This window comes from Nothoprocta perdicaria, unplaced genomic scaffold (assembly GCF_003342845.1).
Source record: "Nothoprocta perdicaria isolate Ctin4 unplaced genomic scaffold, notPer1 scaffold_2, whole genome shotgun sequence".
In the NCBI taxonomy this organism is placed as follows: Eukaryota; Metazoa; Chordata; class Aves; order Tinamiformes; family Tinamidae; genus Nothoprocta; species Nothoprocta perdicaria.
This window is the reverse complement of record NW_020455204.1, coordinates 1,607,684-1,620,754: the sequence shown is the minus strand read 5'-3', so window position 1 is coordinate 1,620,754 and position 13,071 is coordinate 1,607,684. Positions and strand designations below refer to the sequence as shown.

At 46.3% G+C, this 13,071-nt stretch overlaps 2 protein-coding genes across 2 annotated transcripts in view; one reads left to right on the top strand and one right to left on the bottom strand.

The window, feature by feature from the left end:
* GNAZ (G protein subunit alpha z) overlaps positions 1 to 1,102 on the bottom strand; it is a 52,900-nt gene extending 51,798 nt beyond the window's left edge. The window contains exon 1 of the mRNA XM_026037510.1: positions 1,084 to 1,102. The gene's annotated coding sequence lies outside the window, so the exon portion shown is untranslated. The remainder of the gene's footprint in view (positions 1 to 1,083) is intronic.
* Positions 1 to 10,298, top strand: part of RSPH14 (radial spoke head 14 homolog) — a 69,154-nt gene extending 58,856 nt beyond the window's left edge. The window contains exons 4-6 of the mRNA XM_026037512.1: positions 8,564 to 8,789; positions 9,000 to 9,136; positions 10,060 to 10,298. Coding sequence (XP_025893297.1) covers positions 8,564 to 8,789; positions 9,000 to 9,136; positions 10,060 to 10,298 — 602 coding nt within the window. The remainder of the gene's footprint in view (positions 1 to 8,563; positions 8,790 to 8,999; positions 9,137 to 10,059) is intronic.
* The last annotated feature ends 2,773 nt before the right edge of the window (positions 10,299 to 13,071 follow it).

The following is a 13,071-nucleotide window of genomic DNA, read 5'->3' as shown; positions in this document are numbered from 1 at the left end:
AAGAACAAGGGTTACTATAGAAACTGTCACCTTACATGTGACTTCAACAGTACTTCACATGGGGGAAAGAAAATACACCTTCCACATCTCGACCAGCTTTGGTAGAAATCACGTGCTGGGCGATCATCGCTGGTGCTCACAGCACCGCTCTTTTTTGGAGAAATTTAGGGAGCATCACTTCAGCACCACACTTTGCCATTGATTTACGGTACAGTTAAAACCTAATTCTTCTGAAAAATAAATCAGTGAATCTGTATTTTCCTTAGTCTCAACTTGCCCTGTTCCCCGAAATCCTCCATCCAAGCCTTTCGCTGGCACCGAGCACGCTATATGTAGTCACTTCATATAGGAAGTGAAGATAAATAATCTGACACGCAATAACTTCTGCAGATAATTACTCAAGTCAAATTGAGTATATTTGATTACCACAAAAAAACATAATTAAGATCAGTGCTTTAAAACTTGTTCTTTATACATAGTTAGACTGAAAACATATAAATGTATATTAAAAGTGAATAATTTGCATTGCTTTTTTTAAACCTGAAAAGTCTGGAAAAAAATTATTCTATACAATATTCCATAGAAAACACTTCCTGGGATGAATGGGACAGCAAATAGTACCTTGAGAGAACTGTGAGGAGCCCATTGGATTCCATCTCTCCCCTGCATGGAAGGCAGGTCACGGGGTTTTCCCAAATCAGAAGAGGTTTTATTGTACTTGACATGGTGATCAGTAACATCTAATAGGCATTTACAGGAATGTGTGTGTATATATATTTATGTGTGTGTGTATATATACACATATATATATACACATGTATATATAACTTCACACATTTCACTCAACTTTATAGTGCTGTTCATTGACCAAAAGCCAGATCAACACCTCTTGTTGCCTTCTGTTTGGGATCAGAATGGATGCATTTATACATGTTTAGTGTGAAAATAACAGTACTAAAACAGAAACGTGTTCTTAAGTGCAAAATCCCACGGGGATTTTCACAAACATCCCACAGGGATTTTTCTAATCAATTAACATTTATTATACCATGACAACATCCAAATATTTATATGCACACTTACAGGGTTCTTGGTGAACGTACTTCTCCAAATGAAAGAAGGGAAAATTGAGAGGCCACATCTGGTCTGTAATAAAAGTATAATAAAAGACATTTTGTATTTCATTCAATTTTCTACCAAACACTCACTTTTTAACACACAATTGTAGATCTGGGTTAGATATTTATAGATAGGTCTGCGATTCTCTTTGAGCATGAAGAACTGAACAGAACATTTAGAGAAGAATAAAAGAGGCTGTATTTTTATTTTTAACCATTTTTCTCACGTGGAAGAGTTTAAAATAGCATCAAGTGCAGATGACTGGGATCGGATATTTATAACTTTCTGGCATATTGTTGCTTTGCACTGGTGCCTGGGAGATGGTGGGGAGAAAAAGCCATGAATGTGTCTTTCAGCAGGTGGTATGAGTCTGAGCACCTCCCTCAGCTTCATCATTCAGGATGAAAATTCATTTTTCTACCAGAATTTCACTCTTGTGTCTGGGTCCTGCATCATTCATGACTGAGGGCTTGGCTTAAAACCAACTCTTCACTCTTTCCAGCGGATCTCATCCTAGGAATTATTTGGGAATTTGAACCTAAGCTGTGAGTTACAACTAACACAGTCGGCTAATGGGAAGAACTTCTCTAGCTTGTCAAAAGGAAAAGAGAAAACAATCCTAAGGCTAAAAAGGGTTATATTTCCTATACCTTTCTTCATGTTTTTATTATGTACCTACTATAGCTGCAACTTCAGTCATTGGTTGGCTGCTGAATCAGCACTTGCCACTCAAGCCAAGTTTTTCCTCATTTCTCACTATTAAGGGCAAAGGAATGGGGAAAAAATATCAAACTTGAACCCCAGAATAAGAAGGGAGTGGTTTAGTACAGAAAAACATCACAAATGAAAGAAATTTGATTCATTCATTGTGATAAACTGCATTTTTAAACAAAAATATGGACCGAACTGTGAGCAAGAAATGCATGCAACTTGACATCAGTTGTTAAGCACGTTCACAGACAGCAGCTAAATATCTAAATATACTAAATATTATTGAAAATAGCATATGCAGCTAAAGACCAACGTTTTGACACCCGGAAGATCACTTGAGAACAAAATCTGTAGATTTGTTGGGAATTAGATCCAAAAAGATGCAATAAAGTAGGCCAGGAATAATTTAGCAGATTATTTTTCAACAGAAAGTGCTCCTCTTTTGAAACCAGAACTTTTAAACCAAAAGTACCAACTTCAGATCATCTCTTATTTTCTGACAACAGACTATTGCTTATTCTAGAGATGCCCCCTCATCCCCACTACAGCCTTCCTGTTTGAAGGTTTCTGTCTTTGTATAAAAGATTAAATATTCATTGAAGCAGCGACTTGAAAGTAGCTTTCTCCCTCTTGAGGATACAGGTAGGCATTTAGGTTTTGTTGTTTAACTTGGCCTGAACAAACAGTCAAAAGGAGGAAGGTCTTGATTCAGAAAACCCTTTTTGCCATGATGTTCTTGCCAGCTGGTGGCATATTATCCAAGTTGGCCCTTAAAAAAGCTATATATATTTTTAATAAGTACTTGGAGGAGAAAGTATAATGAGATTTGGCCTGTCTTTGCATCCTTTCCACGTGATGGCTGTACTTCATGTGGAAGCCTCAGGATTCAGCTATAGTTTTAGCAGGTGCTATTTGTCCCCTATATTACTTCCAATGTCACCAGAGTGACCGGGAGCCTCCAGGCAGCCCTCACCTGAGAGCATCGGTTACAGGAGCCGCCCCCGTCCTGACCAGCCCTGTGTTCAACTCGGATTTAAGATCTTCTCACTGATGGGAATAGAGGCTAAAGAACAAGCATTCTGGTAGGACCCCAGTCAGAACAGGGTGGAACTTATTGAGTAGGACAAGTCTACCTCAAAAAAAAACTTAATTTCCATGTAAGCAGGGGGATGTGGAAGCAGGCACGAGTGGATGCACCTTTGGGTTGCTCCTCAGCCTCTCCATGCAGCTCCATCAAGCAAGCGAGGGGCTGCTGGTCCCCCCGGGCACATGTCCCACCTAGACCCCCTTCTAAAAAAGCAACACCTACAAGACCATTATTTTTTAACCACTCTTACCACTATTCAGTCATTCGGTGAGTTTTCAGTCTGTGATATCATTCACATAGGCAAACTGATCCAAGTTAGTTTTCAAGATAAAATCCCCTCCGTCCTCTATACCAATGATTAAATGCAGGTACCATGCTCCTATAATCCTCTCATTCTGAGTTTTCTTTTGATAGAAGTATAATCAAATCTGTGGAGGAAACTTTGCCCTTTATTTGCCCTTGGTTCTGATTGCTTGTAATTCAGTTACACTATAAAGAGACTGTTTTCTCCATATTAATTATATATTTTTCGTTAGGAGCAAAATTGACATAATGACTGCTCTTCTTTGAGCATGCATATGTGAGCTTAATTTAACAGTTGCAAAAAAAATCAAAAATAATTGTTACAGAATTGTAAATTTATGTATTATAGCCATCAAATTCTGTGTTTTTGTAAGGTGCTGCCATTTTGTTGCACAAATAGTGTCTTACACTAAACCCCAGAAGTCTAAGACAATCAACAACACAATTCCTTAAATCTCATTTATATTTAATTTTTAAGAGAAATATACTAAAAATATAACTTTCTTAGAAAGAAGAAGGATTTAAAAGAGTTCTCCCAGCACAAAGCCTGAAAATTGACTGCGGGCAGGTGTGTACTGCCCTGCCTTGGTCTTCAGAAGCTGAAACCGCTTTTTACCCCTGCAAAATGTTGCAGGGCTTTTGGGCACCCCATCAATAAGGCAGCAATAAGGAGCAGGCCCCGGCTCCCCAACATGTTGTTCAAACACAACCTTCCCACCACATCCCGCTCCTTTCCCCATGCCACAGTAACCTGCTCAGGAGCAGATCCGTGTGTCCTGCGTCTTGACGAGCCCCTGTGGCAGGGCAGGTTGTTCCAGCGAGGCTGTCTGAACATTCCCGCTCCGCACGTGGTTATCCCGGGAACATTCGTGCAGCTGGGAACACTATGTGCACCCTACGACCTCCCTGTGTCCATGATGGAGATTCCCTCGTTAATGCTTTGGGCTCCTGAGCCCAAATCCAGGGAATTTGGGACTGGACACACGTGAAGTAGGGTTGCACAGCTCCAGAGGACTCAGTATCTCCCAGCTTTAATTTTCTCTCCAGTAACTGATCCGAGGGGTTTGGAACGAGGGCTGCGTGTGTCATTGTTTTCCTTCCTTCATGAATTTTGGCAAAGTCTTCTCTGTAGAGAAAATTAATAAATTTCAAGATGACATTTTCTTCTTTATCCAACAAGGGAAAAAAAAGAAAAAGCCCTCAGGATTTTTCAGGGTCTTTAACACTTTTCCCTCTTTCACTGAATAAGAGAAAGGTACCTTTTCAGAGAAATAAATACTGAGAAATCCCCCCCCCCTTTCTGCCATCAACATGCATTACAATCAGCTGGACCCAGATTAGTTCCAGGTGTGTCCCTGCCTTCTCACACAGAGGGTTACAGTGGATGCTCATAGCAGTATTGATAGATTAAGTCTGAAATTTGGAAAGCTTAAGGGAGATTATTTATACAGGAGATGCAGGAAGCTGCAGCTCTACTAGGCAAAATAAAAGCTCTGCAAAGGATATCACTGTTCATCCTCCGAGATGCAGCAAAAACATCCTGTTTATCCCTGGTAAAATATTATTGGAAGGCAGTCACAGAAATGCTGCTGCAGAGGAGCAAATGCTCCGACTTTCAAGGATGTCAGTGGATGTTTTTTCTGCTCTGTTAGCAAGCTGGGCAAGGCAGAAGGAGGATAAGCAGCGAGCTCCTTCTCATCTCTTGCATTGTGATCTACCTCCTGCTCCAAACGCGCTGGAGAGAAATTCTCACCCAGATTTACAGTATTGTTGTGGTTAATGCGCTCGCTGGGAGCGCAGAGCCTCTCCGCGCCGAGCCCTACCACTAAATCAGCTGCTACAGGGTCTCAAACGATGCTCTTGTGGCTGGTGACTCACGAGTTTCCTCGGGGAGCTGGAAGATTAAATTATATTTTCGATCTAAACGGGTCCTGCCGCTGAGCAAGGCCGATGCAGGAGGGTGCCCTGGGGTGGGTGCCACCGCTCTGCTCCTGATTTGCTCCCTCCCAGGAGCCGATGCCCCGCTTTGCAGCAGCACCAAGCACGTGCTCCTCCTGAAACCAAGCTGTCAAGGGGCTTTGAGGTGAAAACTCACATTTGTAATGCATTTGTGATGTGATTTCATTGCTTTATGTCGTTAGGAAAAGCAAAAAAAAAAAAAGGCCAAACAAAACACTGCTGTTATGTGCCATAAAGGGCTCCTTTGTCTCGTGCAAAATTGGATTTGTTTGTGCGCCCTGGGGCCCAGCGCCGAGAACAGAATAAAGGCAACAGCTCTTTGGGTCTGTTTGAGAAAGGAGGCAGGGAAGGGAGAATGGGAGCAGCCCGAGGCTAAGAGGAGCAGGGGATGAGCACTGAGATCCAGAGCAGCCCAAGGGAAGATTACTAGTTCTCAGAAAAACAGATCAATAATAATTGTAACTATGCAGCTGCAAAGACAACCACTTGCATTTTGAAAACATCTCTCCCCGACACACACACTTCACCGTTCCCAGTAGTCCTGGCACACGCCCAGCAACACATAAATCCCCTTTAGCTTGGAACATTTCAATGGGAAGTCAAGCTCCTCAGGGCGCTGCTGCGTTTGTCCGTGCAGGGCCACGAGAGCCCCCAGCCTCCCTTGGTCCCACTGCTTGGCCAGGGCCCTGCAAGGAGCTGCTTGCAAAGCTGCTCCCGTGGGCGGCAGCAGCTCTCAAACAGCCTCCCCATGCAGCCTCCTCCGTCTTCACCTCCCCAGACTTCTCCCCTTTCCGTTCCCTTGGCAAAACACTGATGATTTCCAGCTGCAATATCCAGTCTCACAGTTAGGTAGCCTCTTTTTTTGATACTAATGGCCATTTCTCTCCACCTTCCTTTCCCTTCACTACGTTGAGTCTTTTGACAAGGTCAAACCTCGGTCTTTGTTTCTATATTTGTATGTATAAGCTCCCTCTAGTAGCAATCATGGCATTTCTGACAGCACCAAAGAACAAGATCCACTAGATGAGAAAGTTCTTGGTACGGAGCCCTGGCCTGAGAAAACAAAATGTATTAAAATGGCAGCAGCCGACGTGTTTGTACCAAATAAGCAGCGGGGAGCTACACGAGGATCCCTGACCACAAAACAAATGCCCCTTGTTGTCATTCCAGAACAAAAGCTGCCCTGCACAACGCTCCGTGCGCTATCTCGCCAGCTTATTGCAGTGGGAAGACACAGTGGCTTGGATGTGTGTTCTGGCCTCAGCACTGCGGTGCAATAGCAGAGGGCAGCACTGACGACGAGACAGAAGGGGCAAATGCAGTGAATGAGGGATGGCCGAGGCGAAGGGGGTCAGTAAATAGGAGCTGGAAGTAGCGGCAAACTCAAGGGCTGCGGAAAGGGCTGGAGGCTCCAGCCCGGCACGGAGAGAAGCGGCGCGAGAGATAAGGATACACAAATACGAAACACAAATGCTCCTGTTAGGTGCAGGGGTCACGGCAATCAGGCGCCTTGAAAGCTCGCCAAGAAGCCTGGAAAAATAAGGAAGTGCAGGAAAGGAAAAATGAAATTAATGATGATGGGTAAAAAGATGTTGGGTAAATGTTTGAAGTGCAAAAGAAGTAACAGAATCCTGTCTGGAAAAGGAAAAATGTATATGTACCAGTGTGAGAAAGGGAGGCAAAGTGTTGTAGCAGTGGTGAAGATAAAAAACTAAAGTAAGTATTGCCTTTTCTGGGCTCAAACCAGAATCTTGACTGCTTTGTGCAAAATAGAGGAAAGGGGATGCTGATGGTGGAGCTCTAAACTTCCGTCTGCTCTTAGTTACATTTGCCCTCAGCATGTTGTCTATCTGGAAACAGTGAGATTACTTCATAGGCAGGTGTCTGGACAGGGCTGTGGTCTGAACAGCTCCCCGATCATCTGGCAAAGCAACGGTGCAAAAGTCAGGCCCCGGCGACAGGAATCTCCCCTCCAATCCCCTGCGCGCTCCTTGAAACGGCACCTTCTCCACCTGCAGATTTTGAGGTTTGGGCTCATTCCCACGGCACCCCAGCATTTGTAGGGGTGAACAGGAACTTTGTGAGCAGCCTCGGTACCCCAGGTTCACACAGAAAGGTCGTGCAGCTTTTTGTGAAGGGGGAAAAGGGTTTTATTTTAAAATGTTATGTTTGAAAATGAATCTGTTTTTTCATTATTATCTGAATTTTCACAGCAACTGACCTCCAAATGTCGCACAGGTAGGAAAATCTTTAACAACATTACCCCAGGGCACTTCATTGCATCTGCATTAGCAAAGTGGATCCTGATAAAATAACAAAATACTAAATTATTCAACATCAGTAAAACCTCAGAAACATATATATATACAATAAAATAACCTCCAGATTGGATTAAGAGTCCTGTTTCTCAGCCCAGTTGGCAAGGTGAGGACTATCAAAGACCATCAAAACCCTTTTCCTACTCGCCCTTTATTCGCCAACCGGGGAGATCTGTTTGAAAATACCTTAGTGACTCTTCCCACCGAATGTCCTTATCTCACCATATATGAGTCACTTCCCATGCAGCCCCATTGCTCTTGGCAACCGCAGCATCCGTCTTAGCAACGAGACAGCCGGAGAATTTCGTTCTCCCGTGGACGGCGCGTTCCGCTCTCGCCTTCCCGCGGCGCCTTCGCGCTGAGTCAGGAGCAGGTCACTCGGAGCGGAGCGGGCGCGCGGGCAGAGCGCAGTCCCTCCGCCCTCGACACCACTGCCTTTTCAAAGGGAAACTCACAATTCCAGGCAGCTTCCGGACTGGAATTGCTGCAAAGAAGTGTGTGAGGAAGCTGGTGGCTTCCAAACCCTGGCTTTCCCAGGAGAACCTAGCAGAGAATGATATCAAAGCGTTAGCTCCAAAGGCTCCCGGCCTCTCTTAGGTCACGTTAATGGAAGCCGTACAGAAGACACCTTGCAGCTATTTCTGTCCTGCATTTGCTTCGAAAGAATGTTTGTAGGGAGGAATACTTCGTGCAGGAAGCTGGAAGCGTTAGAGCAGTTGTCACTGTGTGTTACCTGGGCTGGTGCCTTTCCAGGACTGCTGGGAAAGCCTCAGCCTGGAAGATGTCAGTGGTCATTCAATATGACCACAGATAAAAAATGTTGAGAAAATTCCAGGAGTCGGAGAGCAGGGAAGGATCTGAGTTTCCAGGTAAAGCCTGGGGAAGCAGTGCCGGGATGGCACTTGGGAGCAGGCTGGTGTTATAGCAGCTACTGGGTCTCAGTCCCATATCTGGGCAAGGAAACGCTTAGCGGGGTTCTTTGATGCTACTGAAAATGCAAAGTGGAAGCACAAGTAGTAAGTGCAGGTGCTCCTTGACCTGTGCTCCCTTGTGTCTCCTCCTGCAGGGGCTCTAGACATGTTGCAGGCCGACCTGATTCCCTCCCTGGTGTGTAAACTGAAGACTGAGCTGGACGAAATCCAGGAGCTGATCCTAGACACGCTCGCCAACTGCCTCTGTCTGGAGGCTTCAGACGCGCTGGCGAGTGGTGCCGTCACCACCCTGAAGGACAAGCTGGCACATCCCTCCGCGGCCATCAGAAGCAAAGCAGCTTGGGTCCTCTTAGGAATCGGGTAAAGGAAAAGGAAAACTTGTGTATAATGGATAAGCTCAGGAAAATATCTGTCTCGTAACTGGATCAAATTCAGAGTTCACAGCTGCAGGAGGAGGCCCGTGTCCACACGCTCTCCGGGAAGGGAGGATGTGCAGGGGCTGGACACGGGAGAGGCTGCAGGTAAGTTCCCACAGCACAAGAAAGCAGCTGGACGGTCTCTTTGGCACAGGATCCATCCAGAGGGCAAAACCACGGCGCTGGAAGAAGACATCATTCCTGTGCTGGTGAGCCTCTTAGAAGATCCAGAGCCTGAAGTGCAAGCCAAAGCAGCAGGAGCGCTGATGTTTGCCACCGTGACGCCTCAGGGTGAGGGAATGAAGCGGTTCTGCTTTCAGGAATCCTACTCAAGGCACCAGCAACAAAACATGTGCCTTCAGTTTCCAGTAGTGTTAAAACTGTTGACAAAGTGATTAGAGTAGGACGTGTCTTTAGATCTGTCTTCAGCAGCTTCACCCCATACCATGTATGGGCTGCAACATAGTCCCATTTCATTCACTTAGATATAGACTTAATGACAAGCACACTATTTACCTCCATAGTGCTGCTTCAGAAGGGGAAATTTTCAGTTCAGGTCAGGGCTTCACACAGAGCCACATTCCCTGAGCTGCTCATCCTCAGAGGACACGGCTTCCTAGAAACTCCTTCCTCTGCTTAGAGGGAGTCTCCTGCTCACAGCCAGGGAAGAAATTGGTATTAATAATGGCTGTAGTTCGCCCAGGTCAGCTACATGACGCTGAAAACACTAGCTGGTAAATTTTCAGTGTGATGAATGAGTAATTAGACATAAAAGACTCTTAATAACAGCAACGTGTTGCAATCCTCCTCTGCTGCCATCCCTCTGGCTTCAAAGGACGACGATGCAGGAGTGGAGCTAAGTGTTTGAAGTGCGTTTAAAAAGAAGAGACTACAGGATGATCTTAAGGGCATCTAGTCCCCAAAAGATTTATTCTAGCATTTGGTGTTTCATACGTTTGCAGATATTTTTCTGCGAATAACATGGTAATGTGGGAGGCAAATGAAGTTAATGAGGAAAAGGTTTTTTTTCCCCTAAAAGCCAGGCCTGGCAGTTAGCTCTGGCTTCAGTGGAGAAGCGCATCCAGCGCTTTGTGCTCCGCGGTCGGGGTGTTCGGAGCCGTAGCCGGGCAGGGGGTCGAAAGCAGCACCCCGAGTTGTGAGTTGTTTGCTTGTGTGCAGCAAGAACACGCCGCAAAGCCGCTCTCCTTCCGCAGGGAGGTACTCGGCGCTGGGCGCCGACGCGATTCCCCCGCTGCTGAAGCTGCTGGCGGCCGAGGCGAGCGAGGCGCGTCTGAGCGCCACCAAAGCGCTCACCATGCTGGCCGAGCTGCCCGAGGGCCGCCAGATACTGCTGGGGCACCTGGGCGCCTTCGAGCGCCGCCTGAGCGACCCCGCCGAGGCCGTGAGACGAGCGGCCGAAATCGCCATCCGCGTCATCGAGTGGACGCCGTGAAGACGTGGCGCTTCCTAGAGAGCTGTTGCCCTCTGTTGTTGCCTTCTTGTAAGCGTTGCGGTGCTGCGGGAGAGCAGCAGAACCCGGGCTGTCCTTACCCGGATCCCTTCCTCCTGAAGTGTCATTGGTTCACGGTTTCGTAGCTGGGACAGGCCACAGGTAGAATAATGGGAGGGGAAAACGGCTAGGAAATCTAGAATTCAGCACTAGACGTTATTTCTGGTGATATCAAGATCTGCCTGTGATACAAGAAACATCCTTTTTGTTTTCTTCATAATGTTCTCTCCTTTATTATTATCATTATTTCAGCCTATCAAACATTAATCATTATATGAAGCAAGAAAGGTTCCTAATTAACTTCTCCAGCGGTCTTGTCTACGCTAGGAAACCAGCCACCAGCAGTAAGCACTTGCTGTAACTGGGAGAGTTTATATTCCTCTGTACCTTGAATAGTGGCTACTTGAGAGCTCAGTGTGTCTCTTTAATGTCTTTTGGGTGGCAAAGTCTGCAGGTTAGCTCTGGTTTTAATCAGAAAGATTGTAAAATTGTTGTGAGAATGGCCTCACTGCACCAGGCCAAGGACTGCCCCAGCCTAACTCAGGGTGGGAGGGCGCAGGGAAGCTGATCCCAACACCAGTGCCCAGCCCAGGCTGGACCGGGCGACTCCAGAGCTCCCTTCCAGCTTCCACTATTCCGTGATTAATGTCTAAATAGAGAGCTGGGGAGGTAACCCCAGCACAGAGCTGAAAATTCAGTTCTCTGCTTTGGAAAAACATGTTTCATTTTTTATCCTTTTCCTAACCCAACATTCCTTTAAAACTTCATAGAAGTTAGAATAACCTCAATTGTTCAAGTGTTTGAAGATGCCGCCCACCCCACGGGCCGAAGGGCACGAGGCGGCAGCTGGACGTGGCGCCCACAGCGCCGGGGCCAAGCGCTGTCCCCAGCAGGCTGCACATCTGGTCCCTGCASTTGCTGCCCGTGGGCATCACGTCTGGGTGACAGAGGCCTGGGAGAAGGGCTGCAGCAGGAGGATGAATGCCGTCAATTTGTGCTCAGGTGAAACGCGGGGCCCCTGGCTCCGTTCCTTGTGCAGCTGCAGCTCGGGGGAACTCTGTCACTTGTTCAAAGGGGGCGTTTGTGGAGCTGCTTTAGCACCGCACGAAGCCGGCGCTGCTCGCAGCCTGGGTACCTCTGTGCAAAGCGTGACCCTGCGCGTGGCCCTCTGCGTGGGATTGACGTTAAAAGGCTTCTTTTCCCTAACCAGACAAAAGAGAAAATTTTCCCTTCTATAAAAATGTAATTTTAAAGTATGGAGTCATCTGGATTCATTCCCTCTGGGCAGGATCTTGGAAGATCTCTGTCTTTTAAACACACTTTGCATCCTTAAGGCCCTCATATGTCATAAATATTGATGCCTGAGTGCATCCAGTTCAATAGGGAGCCAGCAGCCTAAGAACACGGCAGACACGAGGGAGAGAACAGGCGTTTCACTACAGAAGGGCTGCAAGAACAGGCAGTAACAACAGTCACTTTAGCTCAGTTCCAAACTGATAACTCAGGAAACTTCAAAGCATTAGCAAAATAATTAGCTTGTTTAGATATAGGAGTAAGGCCCTCTAGACTGAACTGCCCTAGGGAGGCGATTTAGCTGATTCAGACCTTTAATGCTACATCCTACTTAGGCATCTACCTAGTCCCCAGTTTAAAGCCAGCACAAATGGCATCCAGGCAGGACTAACGTTAGCAGCCTTCCTGTGTTAGGTGCAACCCTGCGGCTGTGCCCGAACAAACTCGGAGGAGCCCTCGGAGCCGCAGTCAAACTTGCAGCAAACATTTGCACCTGGGCTGCAGCTGGGCCCGCTCTGCAGACCTCAACCAGAACAGGTTGCTAGGGATGAATCCTTCCCTGAAATGAGAGTTAAAATTCCTTTACCTTGGAAAGAGGAACATGACAGTACCTGATTAACCACAAGGGGATTCGATGGCCACTCAGGCTGCCAAGAATTCCTGTGTATTGTTTGTGGGCATCCAAATGGTTTCATCACTTCACCATATTGTCCTCTGTGTAACAAAGCACAACCAGTTCCAGGAGAGGCTTTCTTACCTGTTCGTAATCCACTTGGGTCCCAAAACCTAGGAGCAAATAAAAGGGTAGCCTTCTCCCAGAACTGACAGGTGGCAATGTCTCAAGAGGCTTGATTTTGACCCAGAATTAACTGAAGTCCAAATTAGGTTTGTTTTGTGGACACCAGAAACTTTGAAATAATACAAATACTTTAATACATACAAGTCTTCATAGTCCATTAAATATAATTAACTCCATGGTCTTTAAAATACTCTATCACTGTATTAATTGCAAAAACAATAGTTTGTACTGGTGTATGTAGCATATTGATTTGATCAGTCCTGTGCAGAACATTTCAGTGTACCGCAGGGATTGTACTGGCGATCTGGGATTTTGCCTGAGACGATCCTGTGAGAAGACTGGAAAGCAACTGTGATTAGAGCAGCAGCAGGTGGGAGCTCTGCGGTGCAGCACGTTCAGAGACACTGTCTTAGCTGGCTGTTCCTGCCATTGGGAGCATCCCGCTGCTGAACCCCTCGGGATGACACGTGCTCATACGCAGCTCCCCGTGTCTTCTTTCTAGAGCCAAAATGCTGAATTAGATGGTAAGCAAGTCTGTTGGTTCCCTGTTTTGAAGCATCACATCTGTCTCTTCCTGCGTCTTCGGTTGGTTTCCAATACCCCAGTCAAGCGAAGGTGAGGGCA